Consider the following 18,631-nt stretch of genomic DNA (forward strand, 5'->3'; position numbering starts at 1 on the left):
TTTTAGCCAACTCGAGACCTGCAATCATGGCCTTTTACTCGGCCTCATTGTTAGTCAACTTAGGGGTTTTGATAGATTGTCTAATCGTATTGCTTGTGGGTGGATTTAAAATGATGCCTAGCCCGAACCCCTTCACATTCGAAGCACCAGGTCCACACCCCCGAGGATGTACCCGATTTTAGCAATCGGGCACGAGGGCTGGTGTAAAGTCATCCACGAAGTCTGCCAAGGTTTGAGACTTGATGGTCATTCAGGGTTGAGACTCGATATCTACCCACTAATTTAGACGACCCATTTGGCCAGTCGACCCGAGAGCTCGGTCTTGTGCAAAATGTTGCGAAGGGGATAAGTGGTCACAACACAAATTGGGTGACATTAAAAATACGGTTTTAATTTCCTAGAGGCGCTTATTAGAGCAAGCGCTAATTTTTTTAAGTGTGGATATCGGGTCTCTACTTCACCTAAAGTTCGTCTAACGTAGTAAATAGGAAATTGCGTACCTTGCTCTTCTCGAACTAGGGCACCACTTACCGCGACCTTCGAGATTGAGAAATATAACTAGAGTTGCTCGCCCGTTTTCGGAGTATGAAGCAATGGTGGGCTCGAAAGATACCGCTTCAATTCTTCCAATGCTTGTTGGCATTCCGGGGTCCAAGTGAAATTGTTCTTCTTTTTGAGCAGCAAGAAGAACCTGTGACTTCGGTTCGAAAACCTCGAGATGAACCGGCCTAAAGCGGCTATCCGTCTTGTTAACCTTTGTATGGTCTTAACATTGTCCACGACTGTGATGTCTTCAATTGCCTTAATTTTATCGGGGTTGATATCGATTCCCCGATTTGACACCATAAAGACGAGGAACTTGCCTGAACCGACCCCGAATGCGCATTTCTCAGGGTTGAGCTTCATGTTGTATTTTCTCAATATGCCTAAGGTTTCCTGCAAATGTGTCAAATGGTCCTCTACACGCAGGGACTTAACTAGCATGTCATCAATATAAACCTCCATTAATTTACCTATTTGTTCTTCGAACATTCGATTTACTAGGCGTTGATAAGTAGCACCAGCATTTTTTAGCCCAAACGACATTACATTATTGCAATAAGTACCGTACTTAGTGATAAATGAAGTCTTTTACTGATCCTCCGGGTTCATTTGTATTTGGTTGTACCCGGAGTAGGCATCGAGAAAGCTGAGTATCTCGTGGCCAGTCGTGGCATCAATCATGCGATCGATATTCGGTAGGGGAAAAGAGTCCTTAGGGCATGTTTTGTTTAAGTCTTTGTAGTCTTTATACATTCTAAGTTTATTCCCTTTCTTGGGGACTACAACTACTTTGCCAACCACTCGGGATATTTTACTTCCTGGGTGGATCTTATTTTGAGAAGTTTGGTTACCTCGTCCTTGATGAATGCATGCTTTACCTTAGACTGTGGCCTTCTCTTTTACTTTACCGGTCTGAACTTCGGGTCCAAAATCAATCGATAAGTGGTGATCTCCAGTGGGATCCCTGTCATGTCAAGGTGGAACCAAGCAAAATAATTCATATTTTTAATAAGAAATTTAATGAGTTTTTCCCTAAGCTCGGGAGTTAACCCCGTGCCCAGGCATACCTTTCGATCGGGCAAATGCTCGATCAGTATGACTTGTTCTAGCTCTTCAACCTTTGAATTCATGGCATCAAAATCATTGGGGATTACGAAGCTTCAAGGTATCAGACAATCATCATCCTCGATAATTTCCTGTTGTTTCAATCTGGTCGAAGTCGGCGACTGTGGTTTCTATTTGACCTTTTGCTTTTCCTTTGATTCTGCTCCCTTTGTTGATGTTAGAGTCAATACTGGTATCACCTCATTGATTGCAAATATCTCTATGGTTGATAGTTATTCCCCGTACACCGTTTTGACTCCTTTCGGTGTTGGAAATTTCAAGACTTGATGAAGCGTTGAAGGTACCTCCCTCATATTATGGATCCAAGGTCTCTCGAGCAGCGCGTTGTATCTCATATAACCTTCGATTACATGGAACTTTGTTTCCTGGATAGTTCTAGCCACTTAACTAGCAACATGATTTCCCTTTTGATGGTTTCACTTGCCATGTTAAAACCATTGAGCACTCGAGCTGCATGCACGATTTGATCCTGAAGGCCGAGCTGCTCCACGACCCTCGATCGATTAATATTTTTCGATCTACCTGGATCAACCAACACACGTTTAACTTGAATTTTATTCATAAGGATAGATATTACCAGTGCGTCATTATGAGGCTGTTCGATTCCTTCTGCATCCTCATCATTGAAAGATAAGGTATCTTCTGGTAAGTAGTCCCGGGTACGCTTCTCCCTTGTGATTGTGACTTTGGTGCATTTAAATGTTGGACCCTAAGGGATATCGACCCTACCGACGATCATATGAATCATGTGATGCAGTTCCCTCTGTTCGTTTTTCCTATTTGCATCCCTATCTCTGAAGTGATTTTTTGCTCGGTCACTCAAGAACTCTCGAAGATGACCTTCGTTGAATAAACGAGCTACCTCCTCCCTTAATTGTCTATAGTCATCGGTTTTGTGACCATGGGTTCCATTGTACTTGCACATTTGATTTGGATTCCTTTGAGCTGGATTGGTCTGCAGGGGTCTGAGCTACCTAGTATCCTTGATTCGTCCAATGCCTGAAATAATACCTGAAGCATCGACGCTAAAATTGTATTCCGATAACCGTGGTGCTTCCTTAGGCTCGACATGCTTATCGAAGCCACTCTTACTCATGAGCCCTCAAGAATTTTGACCTCGATCATTCCTTCGATCATTTCAAATAGGATTACGTCCTGGTCCGTTATTTTTACGATCTACGCTATATGGTTGGTACCGATCTCTGTTCGATCGAGGCTCTCTGTCCATGTCTCTTTGAATCCTGCCTTCGGACCTATTTGAGTAAACGGAACTGAACGGGGCTCCGAACTGATCATCCTCGACTCTAATCTTTGATTGGTATCGATTATGCATATCGGCCCAGGTCACCGTTGGATATTCAATCAAATTCTGCTTTAGTTGATGTGATGCACCGAACTTCGCTCGTTCAAACCCTGAGTGAAGTATTGGATAATCCAATCGTCGGTAACTAGGGTAGGTCCATGCACTTCATCTAAAATCGAGATACGAATTCCCTTCACATTTCATTGTCCTTTTAAATCACTTTGAAGAGGCCCGACTTCCTAGTCACGACCTTTATTGCTCCGGCATGTGCCTTTACGAGCGAATCGGCAAGCATGGCAAAAGAATCGATGGAATTGGGCGGCAAATTGTGGTACCATATCATTGCCCCATTCGATAAAATTTCTCCAATTTTTTTTCAACAAAACAGATTTAGTTTCATCATCTTCTAAGTCATTTCCTTTTATTGAGCATATATAAGAAGTGACATGCTCGTTAGGATAAATGGTTCCATTGTACTTGGGAATTTCTGGCATGCGAAACTTTTTTGGAATGGGCTTCGGAGCCGCACTTGGTGGGAAAGGCTTCTGTACGAACTTTTTCGAATCCAAACCCTTCAGAATCGGGGGTACCCCCGATATTTGATCAATCCGGGAGTTGTAAATTTCTATTTTTTTATCATTAGCCTCGATCTTCTTTTCTCCGATTCAATCCATTTAGTGAGCTCCTCGAGCATCTTCATGATAGCGGGATCAGTTCCCGATCCATTATCGTTCAATTTCTCCTGTACGGGTTCGACCCTATGAATAACTTCCTGTGATGTATCGAGTTCGATTATGCTTGGGACTCGATTCTGATTTTGGAGGTGCGTTATCGCGGTCTGCTAAGTTTGTAGCATGTCAAATATCATTCGAAGGCTAATTCTGCCTTCTTCACCATTTTGTGCATTCTGATCGGCTGCCCGGACGGCTCTGTATATGCTATTTTCAAGGTCTGCGCCTAAATCTTCACGAATGGTGACACTAGAACGGACATCAACCGGATCTACATCCTGTGGTGCGTCGAGATTGATTGGAGGCACTCCGTTTCCCGGGGCAGTTACGTGTTCGTTTTTTCCATGAAGACCAAGGCTGGTATCAGTGTGAGTGGGTATTGTCTGAGATTTTGACATGTTGATTCGTGAAATCAAAAATACTCACGAGAACAAGCATAAAAGCAGTATGTGTTATGAAGGTTAAAATATTAAGCAATCACTATTATCCTTAGCCCCACGGTGGGCACCAAACTATTTACCCTGAAATTTGGATAACAATTAAACTTATAATGTATTTTTAAGGATATGTGATTTTACCTAATACCAATTGATAAACGTAAAGATAATGATGCAAATTGACAATAATATAAAGCGAACCAGCATTTGGATAGAGCACTCGAGCTCGGACACCCTCAAGCTAGTTATGCAAGAATAGTTAAAGGCACAATAAACTGATGAACAAGAAAGTAAGATGAGAAATATTATATTGCTTTGATATTCGTGAATGTAAGGTCCTTTACAAATGATGGGAACTCCCCTTTATATACTAGAGGAGTCCTAATTATAGTACAATTCAACAGAAGTAAATCCCATGATTGGTACAAATAACCGCCCTTAATTTGATCTGTTCCGGAATTTCCGCCGTGATCTTCGACCGGTTCGGATATCTCGCCTTTCCGTTATTGCACTTCACTCGAAGTCGGTCATACTTAGTTTCGATTGTTGCTGGCCTCGGTCTCGACGGACATCTCGATTCTTGAACTCGACACCTTGTCTTTGTGCTATAGCCCGATCCATTGCGAGGTTGACCCTCGACGTGATCTCTTGGTCTCAATTAAATAGCAAAATGGGGCCTGATTTTAACCGTATACAATAATAATTCAAATAACTCAAGAAACGCATCTAAATGCCTACCAAATAACTCACTTTTCAACTAATTCAAACCATTAGCAAAGTGGTAAGGTTCTAGAATATAAAATCAAATAAATGTGATAAGCTTAGGTCAAGATTAGTATGAGTGCCGCATGAGCCTCAAGTGTGTCTACAACAAGGATAATTTAAGAAAAGATGTAGCCAAAAAAAAAGGTTATCCTAAAGTATGAGAAATTGAGAAGCAAATTAAATCAAAACAAGAAGACCTTTTTTATGTATGACATATATAGCCACTTCAAATTCTTATTTGATTTGTTTATATCTAACTCATGGCACATACTTTAGTTGCTCTTGTCATTTTAATGGTGCGGCTATTTTGTCAGCTCTTATGTTCCCATGATTTTGTCTTAGTTTCAAACAGTAAACTTCCACAAAAACCTAACATCATTGACAACTTATTAATTATAAGATGACTTAGCCTTCCAGCTGCCAACAATTTAGTGCAAATTTTTATGGATATGCAACAAGGTTTAGCTCTTCCATGCAAATATTGTGGATTATGATTATGTTTTAGACCTTTTTTTTTGTTGAGATTTCAGCTGTGTTGGGATATTATTTATAGCTATGCCTCGGACTTATTATGACATTCTTTTCGTTGTTTAATAGTTTATTGGAAATGTTTCGCTTGATGGTAATAGTTCATTGGGTGTCAATTATGACTTGTGATTTTGATTCTTGATAGTGCTATTAGCTATATATAAATCTATTTTTTAGCGTTACCATGTAAGACTTCTCGTTAGTTATCTGGCATGCAATGTTTTAAAAGATATAGGGCCAAAAGTATTGCATTTTACTAACTGTAATAGGGTGAATGTGTTGTTGCAATTGTAAAACCATTGGTCATTACCTTTGAGATCTAAACCTCAAAAGGTTAAAATGTGAAACAATTATAAAATAACTTAAAAAAATTCAACAGAAAAATGCAAGAGAAATAAGTTTGTGTCCAAACATAATAAGTACACATAACAATATATACAATATGTGTCCTATGTGTATATGGATCGGGTTGGTTTGATTTTGATAAAAACTAAATCAAACCAACTATATCGGTTTGGAATAGTTTGGTTTTATCTGGTTTTTTGGGTTTTTGAGTTTTTTGTTACTTAAATATTATTTCAATCTTACTTTATTAAATTTTTGATAAATAAATATATGTTATTAAAAATATAAAACATTGACAAACAATTACTATCTATTAAAATATTCTCATGGGAGAATTTTTTTAATAACACAGAGTAATAGTTATTTTTTTAGTCATTTGATAATAACTTTTCGTTGATATACGCTTTCAAGGTTAACTGAATTAGTAATTAAACATAAAAATCAATATGATATCTAATTAATAATAGTCACTTCACATTCGAAAAAGATATAAGAATTTAATAGATCTTAACATATGATATGAATATGGAAGAATAAAGAGATTGACACATTTCATTAACACTTGATGGGAAAGCGATCATATAACCCATTATTTAAGATTAATAAATATGGAGTACTTTATATTCTATTAAATATTATATTCCAACAGAGAATTACAAATATTTCTAGATATTTTTTTTAAAAAAATTCTATATAAAATCTTATAAGTATATATAAAAATTATATATTTTAATTGTCGATTTGGTTCAAATTTTTTACTCAATACCAATCAAACCAAATCAAACCTAATCGAATTTTTTAATCGAATTGATTTGACTTTTTGATTTGATGCGTTTTTTAGATTCGGTTTGTTCATTCCTATCCACTAAGAACCACATGTAACAGCGTAAGAACAGAGTAACATGAGGTTAGAACTTAAGAGGGTTATTATATTCGAAACGTGGTCAAAATACAATTTTATATGGACAATGAATCCAAAAGAAACCTTAATTTTCTAATTTGCAAATTCAAAGGTTAATGTTTCTGTCACGCACGTAAAATGTGGCTCGTCCTTTCATATGCAAAAGGTCAGCAGCCTTATTGAAAAAATCACCTGACCATAACCAGCTCGACATGACTTAAGTAGGTCATGACCTTATCTACCACTGTACTTCTGGCCCAACTAGCTCTTCTTCCGATTGATACGTCACCCTCCTTCCCCCCACCCCCCCCCCCCCCACACACACTCTTTTTTATTTTATTTTTTAAAGTATGTACTTTTGACCATAAACCACTAGAGTACATTAGATTAGAGAATTTCTAGTGTTAGATAGGTTTTTAAATATTCGGTTGAATGTTTATCAATTCAAATAGAACATTTATGACATACAACCGGTCAAAACTAGCTTTCATTGTTGTTATAGTAGTCAGTGGTGAAGCTAAAGAATGCAAGAGGTTTGGAGCCGTCTTCGCCAAAAAACGTATGCTGTATATACAAGATCAAAATTGTTTTTTATGTACATATAGTAGATGTTGAATCTCTTTGACACAACCTAAGAGTTCCTGTATGTTTACTTTTTCATATTTTGAATCTCCTCGATGAAAAACCTAGCTCTGTCACTTTGAATATAAAATTTGGGCAACTAGAGTGAATGTTAAAGATGTTCCCTCAATGTGGGGGGAAACCAGGGAATGGAAAAACGGGGAAGTCTAGTGAAACTGGAATCATTTGGAGGGTGGGGCTTTATGTCCCCTAAATTTACAAGGCTTTACGTGTCTTCGTAGAAAGCTTGTAGTTTAACAATAGATTGTAAAAGAGAAATTGCTTAACTACCTTTTCTTTTGTTTGGGGGAGGGGTGTCACCATGAAATGCTTAAATTATTCAACAGTCCAAGAACTACATTACTGTCCCTTCGAGGATATTCCGTTTAAATAAAATAAAAAAAGAACTGCACTACCACAAAGGTGTGGTAAGATGATTGAAATTTCTTGTAATCATACGTCTCGAATTCGAGCTCTTAAAATAGAAATCATTTAATAGAGAACGCTTTACGCCTGGGTGAAGTCACCGGATACTTGTAGAAAAGGAAAAAAAAGCTTATCAGGACAAGCTGGTTGTGTAAAAAGGCAAGAGCAGCAACACCAGATACACTTGACATAGATCAAAAGAACAAATTAAAGAAAACGGATTTAACACCCAAAACACAGAGAGCAAGAATTCACCAAGATCTGAAATGACCTGACCATCCTGATCAATTATGGTTTTGTTTCTTTGGAATATAACAATTATACACAAACATGATACTCTTCCTTTTGCTTTTCACTTTTCCCCCTGGTGGTGTTTTGAATTGAACATAACACCGTCTACAATAAGGTACAGACATAATCTCTACGCATAATCCATTCTCCTTTAGTTCGTCCATCACATGCCATTTCTATAGACTGGCATATGAAACAAGATACAAAATAAAACTACACAAAATCGTCAATCACACAAGGGATTCCTCAAATTTACATCTCAACCGCGTATCATCTATGTATGATACTAGCACTATGAATATCTTTCTGTCCACTTACGCTTTGGCATCCAAAACCTGAATAGTCCACCTCATATAATCCCCGTGGAAATGCTTGAAGTTGCATTAATCTTCAACGAATGCTCGGGAATATACGTCACACCTGCCAATGCAGAGTATTTGTCTCAGTAAATTCATTCTCTTACATTGACTTCAACTTGCTATGTACTCAAATGACCACCACAAAGAAAATCAACAAGCAATATCCACAAGAATCAAAAGGATCAAGCAGATAGTACCACATACAAAAGAACATTCTCCAGAAGAAGAAGAATGGAAGGCACAGATAACTAATAAAGGCAGCTCAAAAATGCCTTTACACCGCATGGAGAGCACAGTCAAATTCTTTGGACAGGTGAAAAATAAAATCAGAAGAAAATGGCCGCAGACTCAATAACTTGGACATGCTCACTGAAGCATAGTTCCATTTCACGCTGGAAGCTTGTAGAGATTTGGAGAATAGAGTGTATCCTCAAATTGAAACACCCTAAGATTGAGAAAACTACGAAACATAACTAAAGAGGAATAGGATTAATGCGGGGTATTCATTTCTTTCTTTATCAACAAATCTGGTCATTAATTTGGATGTTAAAGCGGAGGGGGGGGGGGGGGGTACATATTTACAGAAGCTGAATATTTCCCACACGAAATTGGGGCAATACCATAGCTCGATAAGTTCTAATATTAATCAAAACAAGTCCGGTCCTTTTCCATTCTAATACACGTATTAAGAGGAATACTGTCAGGTCATCCAATCCTTTGTTTTCCCTTTACAAGACCAAATATGGGAAAGAACTTCTCCTCTCCTTTCTTTTCCTCTTAACTGACCTCATCTCTGTTCTTTCAATCCAAATAAACCCCAAAACAAAATTGTCAAGGCAAGTGTAACTCATACCCTGCGCTAATTTTCGAGTAATAAGTCAAGCAAGAGCGGCAGAAAGGAACCAAAGAAAATAAGATACAAATCAGACTTCCTGGTATTTCTTATATTCAGGTGAAAAAGTTAACAAAAAACTCATCCATTTGCAAACTTTTGCAAAAACCAGCATCACCATGCCTCTTCTTTCTTTAGGGTGCAACCTTTGGTCATAAGTTCCTTGTGTTTTAATAAGATGGACCTGTGAATTCATAATTCACAAGGTATTGAGGAGGTTAGGTATTACAACCCCCTCTCCACCCTTCACGCATTTCTTTTTAGGGAAACTTGTATATGGGCAGGTTGATGCCAAATTCCTGCAACCTCAAAGGATATTTAAATAGAAGGTAGGAAACATATGAAACTTTGAGCTCTGCTAATACATATATCGACAGGGGTTCAATGCGACAATTTAAATTAAAAAAAAAAACAGGAAATAAATTTAACAATCTGAGCTTGCTAATACCTTTCTCCTTAACATCAATCTGTAAAGAATCAAGTGTGATTATACCATCCGTTAGGGGGAGTAGTTCAAGTTTGATGGTTGCTGTAGATTGAGAGGGCACACATCTGAAGCCACCAAGAAGAGGTATAAGCTTAAACTCCGAATGAGAAATAAAGAAAATTAACAGATAAATGCTTACCCTAAGGGAACTCTGCTCTGCAACCATAAATGTGTACAACCTAAATTGCCATTTGGAAGCACATCAGGTATGGGAGTGGCCCTCTCACTAAATGAAACTGATTGAGAAAGACTTTTTCCTTCCGGTACTTGATTAACTGATACCAAGCTATTGCTCTGAGCAGCAGTTATTTGCTTATCGATACTCACTCTCTCTGTGAAATCAGAAGAACCAATGAAGGGACTCATTGGTGATGTTGGTGAAGTGCTCAATGACACCACAGAAGGTGGGGAAGTAAGGGAAGCTGGAGCAAGCACTGTCATTGTTAGATCTTGTGAAGTCAGGTTTGATGCCTGAAGAGTTAAGACCTGACAAATTGAACAATTTAAGAGAAAACCTTCATCTTGACAGGAAAAATACATGTATTCTCATATCATGTTCAAACCTGTACTGGAAGCTGAGCACCTCCTTCAAAAGATCCAAGGGTTTGTTTTGTCATTTCAGATGCAACAGAGATCATAAGGTCCCTAGAAATTCGTGGTCTCCAGCTTGTTGGCTGCTTGAAGAATAACTTTGATTCTACAAGTATCCACAGAAGATCCGACAACTTAACAAGATTAAAAACCCATAATATCTTTCACATACATGCACCTAAAAAGAGTTCCTTTTTTTTGGATAAATACCTAAAAACAGTTCCTACCTGTGTAGTTGCATCGACATGATACCAGAACTGCATATTGATCAGTAGGTGACCCAATATTTCTTTCCTCAACATTGGAGAAATGGTGCCACGTTGATGCTGCGGTTCTAGAATGTACCCGTGAAGATCGAAAAGCTTTTCCAGTATGGCCGTTGGAACTCTTCAAGATGGGATTGACTGGTTTGAGAATGAAAGAGTGTTCTTCACCTCTCCTGCAAAGGGCATGTTGCAGTTATTCTCTTTAGACTTTCAATCCAGCAGTTATAACAATTCCAACAATAAGTAAGGCCAATACTGGAGTTGAAGCTAGCAATAAAAAATAATAGCCTTAATCTAGAAACACCTAACTGAGGACTAGTGGACTTAGTTTGGACTTACTTGGAGAAAGGAGTAAGATATTTAAAATTTCCTCGAATGTCAATATTCCACTTGATCACTGGTAATTGGCACAAAAACAGTAGGTTTAAATAAATTCTAATCCTGATGTGATATTTGTTGATTTCTTAATAAGACCTGCCTCAATGGAAGGGATGTTTCTTGTTTCTGTTGATGGTCAATATATGTTCCAATCTCCCAGTAAAAACAAGAATAAACACTAAACAAATGTAGATTAGGAAAAGTTCAACCGCTAAATACAAATTAACATACACCAGGGCCAAGAAGTGATGTTTGTTGTGAGCCAGCAAACTAGCACTATTCATAGTGGTCTTATTCATAGTCTTAATAAGACCTGCCTCAATGGAAGGGATGTTTCTTGTTTCTGTTGATGGTCAATATATGTTCCAATCTCCCAGTAAAAACAAGAATAAACACTAAACAAATGTAGATTAGGAAAAGTTCAACCGCTAAATACAAATTAACATACACCAGGGCCAAGAAGTGATGTTTGTTGTGAGCCAGCAAACTAGCACTATTCATAGTGGTTTTATTCATAGTCTTAATAAGACCTGCCTCAATGGAAGGGATGTTTCTTGTTTCTGTTGATGGTCAATATATGTTCCAATCTCCCAGTAAAAACAAGAATAAACACTAAACAAATGTAGATTAGGAAAAGTTCAACCGCTAAATACAAATTAACATACACCAGGGCCAAGAAGTGATGTTTGTTGTGAGCCAGCAAACTAGCACTATTCATAGTGGTTGGAATTAGAAAAAGAAGATAAACCTTTATTAGAAAAGGACAAAGGAGATAAACTGCAGAAAACCTGAGGGCCAAATTTGGCAAACTATAGTCATCCCCAGCTTCAATACATGCAATTGGTAATGATAACGGAGGACCGCTTTTTGAAGCTTCTTCAAAAATGATTGTTACGGCATCTATGTAGACAACAATGTCAGGTGCATTTGGTGGACAAACATTCTGCAAAAGAATACCAATTTCATATTAATCGTCTACACATGCCCAAGCCATAAGGTACATTATATTCTTAGCTACATCGATATATCCAGTAACAAGTTCCAATAACATAAACGATGAAGGAGTTGATGAAGTTACTCTGGCTAATGAATAAAACCCACCTTGATCTGGACACAAAGGAGATCATCTGTATTGCAGTCAGCAGCAAAAGAAGTAATTTCTACTGGTTGAATTATTTCAATTTTCCTCCTCCATCTCCTTCCAGGAAGGAAAATACCTTCTAAACCACAACGAACAGAAAATCTTTCTGGCTCTAGAGATACACCTCTAAAAGATAAAAGCCCTTCACTCCCAGTCTTATCATTTTTCACTGACCTTTGAAATGAAAAACGTTCCCAATCTTCTGGATTAAAACTTGGTCCAGCAGTGGAGGTTGCAACAGACGGAGGTGGTGCACTATTTGGTGGAAGTGAAGACATGGAGTAACTTCTAAAGTTACCGAAAGAAAAGAGCTGTGATCCAGAAGATCCAGATAAGGTGGGCTTTGCGGATGTACTACGAATGCTCGCACTAGAACTTAACTGAGGCGGGGATAAAGGTCGCGCTGAAGGGGGAATAGAATTATCTATAGGGAGTAGCCATTTCAACAGTTCACCACAGGGATCCTGCTTTGCATAAGTCAAATTCTCCTCATTCAAAGACGACAAACTTCTCTCCTGATACTTCTCAAATTGAAGAATTTCCAGCACCGGATCTCTCACAAACTCAATACCGACATTTACTAGTAAAAGTACCTGCATCCTTCCAGACAACAAAACTGAATCCACATCAGTTGTTCTCCAGGAAAAAAGACATACCAATTAAGTATACAATCCCAAGTATAAGCACAGAAAGAGCGGGAAAAGAGGAAATGTTTTTCATACTTTGATTTAAAACTTCCACACCACTAAAACAATACTTGTCTAAGATCTGCAGTAATAATTGTTTTCAGTGGAAATTGAACAAGGAGAAAATATAACAAGGGATGAGATCTGTAAAATCCACTTTCTCATCCTGCACTACATTGAACAGTAAAACCATTCTTCTATAAGTAACACTAAAGACTCCATCTTAGCCTGGAGAGAAGACATTCACAATTTCCTAGAATTTAGAACTTCCATCACCCAATTATAAACCCAAATTTTGAGAGTCATCCCATTCAACACCAAAACAACCTTCTCCTGGACCCTGATACTGCTCTCAAGAACCACACTCTGAAAAATCTATTGTTACCCCTCCCAGAACTCCTTTCCAAACAACCTCCATCCCTGTGGACAAGCTTATGTAGGACATCAGACCACCATCTCCACACCTAAAATGTTGTTTTGACTGGACAACAACAGATTCTGGGAACTTTTGAAAACACAATCTGAATATGATTTCTTTCAACCAGGGGTGAATCTAGCATGTAATATATGGACTCTACATGTTAAAAAATCCACTAAATAAGTACAAAATAACAGATTTTGAACCCATTAAATTAAATGGGCGGTGGTAGAATCAGAAACTCGAAACCATAATGTTCGAATTCTGGATCTGCCTCTGCTTTCAACCACGTAAATCCTCTTTGTCAAAGTTGACATTTCCTACAATCAAGAAATTGTTTCTTGTAGAGCAGCTAACCATCGGCCAAGTAATACAATCAAGAAACTATGTTTCTTGTAGAGCTGCCAACCATGTGCTAAGTGACAGGAAACAGGTTCATGCAGGCATAAGTTAAATATAAAAGCAGAAACATGACAGCAGATACCAAAGCCAACACTATGAAAGAAACAGAATGCCTTTATACAAGCTGACTCAAAGGTTATGGCATGTGGTTTGGTCTGTAGACATTTCACGAGAGATTAAGTATAACTGCAGACAATACAAATTTTTGCCGACATACCACTATATCTCCATTTGGAAGGGCACAACACTTGACAGCATTTCTTGCCACTCCACCAGAGGTTCTAGCATCAAAGTTTCCCTTATCAGTGGAAGTACTCAAAGAAAGCTTCTTTTTAAGTCTCTTTACCGTTTCTGAGCCATCTGCTCCATTCATATCAGAAACTTCCTCCATAGCTTTTCTTTTTGACCACAGAGGCTCATCAGACTCGGCAATTCGAGCGAAAAAGTGAGAATTGTTAAACCTTTGTACTAGTGATTCAGTTTGTCTTTTGTAATCCTCCAATCTCAAAAGAGATTCACCAGCAGAAACCTCTTTTTCGGGATCAATCTTTGCATTACCATTCTCACTCACACTACTATCATCCACTGCTCCTCCAGGGGAAACAGACCCCGAATTACTCCCCGTGTTACCATTTTGTTTTTGGTTGCTTTGTCCAATACCATTTTTATTCATGACGGCCGCAACTTTAAAAGGTGTAATAATTTCTGTATCCTGCTTATAGGCTGAGAGACATGCAAGTATATGGACCTGTTCACCTATAATTGATGAAAATTTTAGAAATAAATAAAAGAGGAAGTCTGAAAGAAAGTGGACGATGATACAAAAACAGAGCAAGAGGAGGAGACAAGAAAAGGAGATTAACAGTAGTAGCTACCAGGTATAACAAAGAAGCGGTCCAGTGAGCATATGGATGATATATCTGATGCCTCACTCCAGTTATCAGGAAGCCTATCTGGAAAGGCATGTCAAGACTTGGTAAATAGTTCATTAGATATGAGTTCTGAATTACTGGACAAAATTTTTGAACATCGAACACTATCTTTTGAAGCAAAAAAAACAGGTCAGACGGAAAAATCAAGCACACCACTTAGATTTCATCCAAGACAAAACAAAGTATTACATAAATGTATGAAAGACAGAATTATAAATATATTAGCTTTCAGAAGATGAAGAAAACAACAACATTCTGTGAAAAAAGAAATAGATGGAATCAGGACTATTTGAATCCTTCTGTACACCCAAGTTTGAATAGTCCCAGTGCTTACAGAAAAAGTAGAGATGAAATAGAAGACAACAGAAGTACTCTTCACGGTGCAACTTTTCAACGTTTTTCCTGAATATTGCAGATAAAACTTATGAAAGTTTAGATCCTTGACCAATAGTTTGATCCAACTAAATGTCATTGCCAAATGCCAAGCACTGCTCGGAATAAATCAGACTTCCCTATTATAAAAAGTTCGATACATAAAAATTTACAGAATACTTGAAGCAGATTATGATCAAAAACTATATATAATAATGTTGGGAACTAGAATAAAAGAAAGTACCGTACCCTGCATTCTAATCAGAACTGAAGTGATGATCCACAATAAAAATTATAAATGATACCCTTCAATTTAAACAAGGAGGGCAAAAGATAACATTTCTAACCTCTAGATTTTGAACTTCATGGATTCGGGATTCTAGGACAGATACCACAAATGCTAATAACTGTGTTTGAAATTTAATATTTGTCCATAATCAGTGGATATCTTAACACACATGTAGGGTCTAGGCCAAAGCTATTGGGTTTCGCCGAACACATAGCTTACACTGTGGATCCCCCTGTTTCCAAGCACTCAATTCAAGACACCCATGAGTAACTTACTGAATGGAACCAATAGCATATAGCCGAAAAGGACACTAGGCAGGCCATCAATATGAATAAAACCATCTGACTCCCTGTCAGAAAAGCTCCCCAACCTTTGGAGAAGATAAGAGTTGTATTCACCAATTGTCCACAGAGATGAGAATATTTGTACAAGTGCTTTCCCTCCTTCAAAGAATGGACAATCTTTCATAATAACTATGGTAATCTAAAGTTTAAAATCGCTATCGAGCCCAGTAGGATGAATACAAGCGATACTTCGAAAACAGGATTGTAGATTAAACTCCTGAGAAAATTCTTTCCCACAACTTGAGGTAGAAGGACATAATGAAATTAGGTGTAAAGCTACTATCCCAATCTGTACTGGAGATTTTTAGGCAATAAAATTTCTAACTTTGAATACAAATGACTCAGAGAGACTTGCAACTCATCCATACAATGAGTAATAGGAGTCCACACAGTTAAGGAAATAGAAATTTCCTAGAGATCGAACAAACTCCCACTCCGTGGGGAAGCAATTCAGATTACTCTCCATTTCTAACAACTAATGCATATGGCCATATGCTACATATCAATATAGGCCAAGACATGTGATGCATAACATCTTATCGGTAATGAACATACAGATACAGATGCCAAACATCAAGAGCAAGGAGCAAAACAAAAATGCTTAGACTTCAGAGCAAATGAGAAAAGAAGGAAGATGTTACCCTTTGGAATAGTTATCCATCCTTCTTCATCTTTAACATCAATGTGGTTGGCAAGAAACCGAGAGTTGGTCTTCTCATTTGCGTCCAGAAGATCTTCATCCACATTCCCATATTCATCACCCTCACCATCGCGTTTCTCACCCTCTGGAAAAGGATCTTCAGCAATAAGACCCTCTAAAGTAGTACTTGGTTTGGAAGCATGGTTTGGCTCCGATTGAACTTCACGAGCAGGTGAGTGCTCAGAAGCTGCAGTCTGATTAGACCTCAGCATCAGGAAATTCATGATTTCCCCTGTAACTCCCTTCAAAAATAAAATCTTAGCTTACATTATCCAAACTTAATCCTAGAAACGGCTCCAATAAATACACATATGTGTGCCAGTGTGTGCGTGTGTTAATTTTCTATGCACATAGAGTAGAGTTCAAGTACAACCAAGGGGTGTGATGGGATGGATGCGATTCCTCCATCGGTCTATGGTTCGAACCTTGCGAATGGAGAAAACCCTGGTAGGGCTTCCTCCTTTAATGGCCCTACGTGGCGTGAATCCAGATTAGCGAACCAGTCAGTGGCCGAGCCACATAGACTGAAGGGTGGTCAACTGAACATTCTCGTTGGAAGTTCTACATTGTATAGAGAAAATTACACCGCATATAGGTCAAAAATCACTTTCTATACATATATATTAAATTTTGAACACACTTAGCTGATATTCCTGGCTTCATCACTGAACTAGTGGGTCGTGAATACCGGTTTATACCAAAATAATAGAGTTCCAGTCCGAGGCAGTGGATGAACACATGCTGGATCTACCTAGGCTCAAAAGATTGCCTTTTCTACTCAACTATGATCATATGCTTGTAACCAACTCTTTAAATTGTAATAACTTCAAATAACTGTACTATTTGAGTTTCTGCTTCGACGAAACCACTATATTTATTCAACTAATAAACACGACAAATATAAGTTACTAGCAAATGAGAACAATAAGTAATTAATAACTGCAATAATTAGATAGACAGAAACTGTGAAGCGATAGGGATCCAACAGATGCAGAATAGGGCTTTGTGAGGTATTGGATCACTACTTAATAGAATGAGGAAATGAAAATCGGAAAGTGAAGTGTAACCTGATCGGAGAAGTCACCGGAGAGGAGAGCCGAGAGGTTGCGATCAGGAACACGGTGGAGGACCGGTGGTGAGTCGGCCAAACTCGGACCGGGTTTAAGATGTGCTAGGTGATAGGCTTTGGATCTGTGTCAGAGGGTCGATTTTTAAGTACTCACTTCGTTCAGTTTTTGAGTTTCAATTGTTTTAACAATGACTATACCCAATGTGAGGGAGTACTTGCATTTTGAGTGACAAGAGTACAAAGGGAGATGTTATTTTACTAGTACCACTGTTTTAATTACTTTTTGACTTTGAACTCTCACTCTCTCTCTCTATATATATATAAATATAAAAAGTTGGATAATAACAATTTGATGTCGCACTCTCTAATGCTAGGATTCCTATTTATCTATTCTCTCATTTTTTTTTTGGCCTTTTTCTCTTAGTTTTCAAATTTACACTTTGAATAAAGTTTTTAGCACAAAGTTAAACAACAATAGTGACAACTTTAATCACGTTATTGAAAGAAACAATAAAGCACTGGTAAAATGTAGAATTATTGGTGAAATTGAAACTTAATTTGTTACAATCATATAATTATACAGTTTTGTGGCTATAAAAGTAAAAATTGCGTGGTGTAGCCACTTTTTAAAGTGATATTTATTTTTTATCCAGCATTTTTAATGCTTAGCAATAGTAGCCACTAGTCTATTAAAATTAATATGAAAAGACTGTGTTACCCTTTCTTCTATCTCTTTCATGTTAGGAAAAATCTCTTAGTTATCACAGCTCCATCCTAATGTACGCAAACAGTTTAAATAACGACACCAACTGCAATGCTTGTTTGCCTTTACACCTCTAAATAGCATCACTAATTAAAGTTAAGGACAATAGGACCTGAAGTCTTGATAGACTAACAAGCTCAAAAGTTAAGGTCAATAGGTCCTGAACTTAGGCTAAGAAGCCCAAAAGTTAACGACAATAGGTGATGAAGTCCTGAACTTAGACTAACAAGCTCAAAAGTTAAGGACAATAGGTCCTGAACTTAGGCTAAGAAGCTCAAAAGTTAAGGACACTTGGTCCTGAACTTACAGTTACAAGTTCAAAAGTTAAGGACATTCCTGAAGTTAAGTTCAAAAGTTAAGGACATGAGCAGAAGGGTATTTTCATCCGGGCGGTTAAAGTTTATTAAAGCAGTGACTAAAGACTAAAGACATTTTAAACAATAGCTTAAAAGTAAATACATGTGTTATTAGTGGCTAACCGTGCACTTCCCCATTTATAAAACGCAGAAATTGGGCAAGGAGTAAA

General features: G+C 37.8%; 1 protein-coding gene across 5 annotated transcripts; it reads right to left on the reverse strand.

Moving 5' to 3' along the window:
- Nucleotides 1-7,985: 7,985 nt before the first annotated feature.
- Nucleotides 7,986-17,620, reverse strand: LOC107784628 (uncharacterized). Of its 5 annotated transcripts, none has more exons than XM_016605785.2 (11): nucleotides 17,341-17,620; nucleotides 16,215-16,505; nucleotides 14,512-14,589; nucleotides 13,854-14,392; nucleotides 12,091-12,723; nucleotides 11,778-11,932; nucleotides 10,573-10,784; nucleotides 10,318-10,451; nucleotides 9,894-10,240; nucleotides 9,716-9,819; nucleotides 7,986-8,436 (listed from the first exon to the last, which is right to left on the reverse strand). In XM_016605785.2, exons 2-11 carry the CDS (start codon nucleotides 16,495-16,497, stop codon nucleotides 8,366-8,368), a joined length of 2,556 nt encoding a protein of 851 aa, XP_016461271.1. In that variant the 5' UTR covers nucleotides 16,498-16,505; nucleotides 17,341-17,620; the 3' UTR covers nucleotides 7,986-8,365. The 5 variants fall into 5 exon arrangements, with proteins under 5 accessions (XP_016461271.1, XP_075096027.1, XP_016461272.1 ...); XM_075239926.1 differs by having other exon boundaries at nucleotides 9,716-9,801; nucleotides 9,993-10,240; nucleotides 16,215-16,515; nucleotides 17,341-17,576; XM_016605786.2 differs by having other exon boundaries at nucleotides 16,215-16,515; nucleotides 17,341-17,576.
- Nucleotides 17,621-18,631: the final 1,011 nt, after the last annotated feature.

Source organism: Nicotiana tabacum, chromosome 20, assembly GCF_000715075.1.
Source record: "Nicotiana tabacum cultivar K326 chromosome 20, ASM71507v2, whole genome shotgun sequence".
In the NCBI taxonomy this organism is placed as follows: Eukaryota; Viridiplantae; Streptophyta; class Magnoliopsida; order Solanales; family Solanaceae; genus Nicotiana; species Nicotiana tabacum.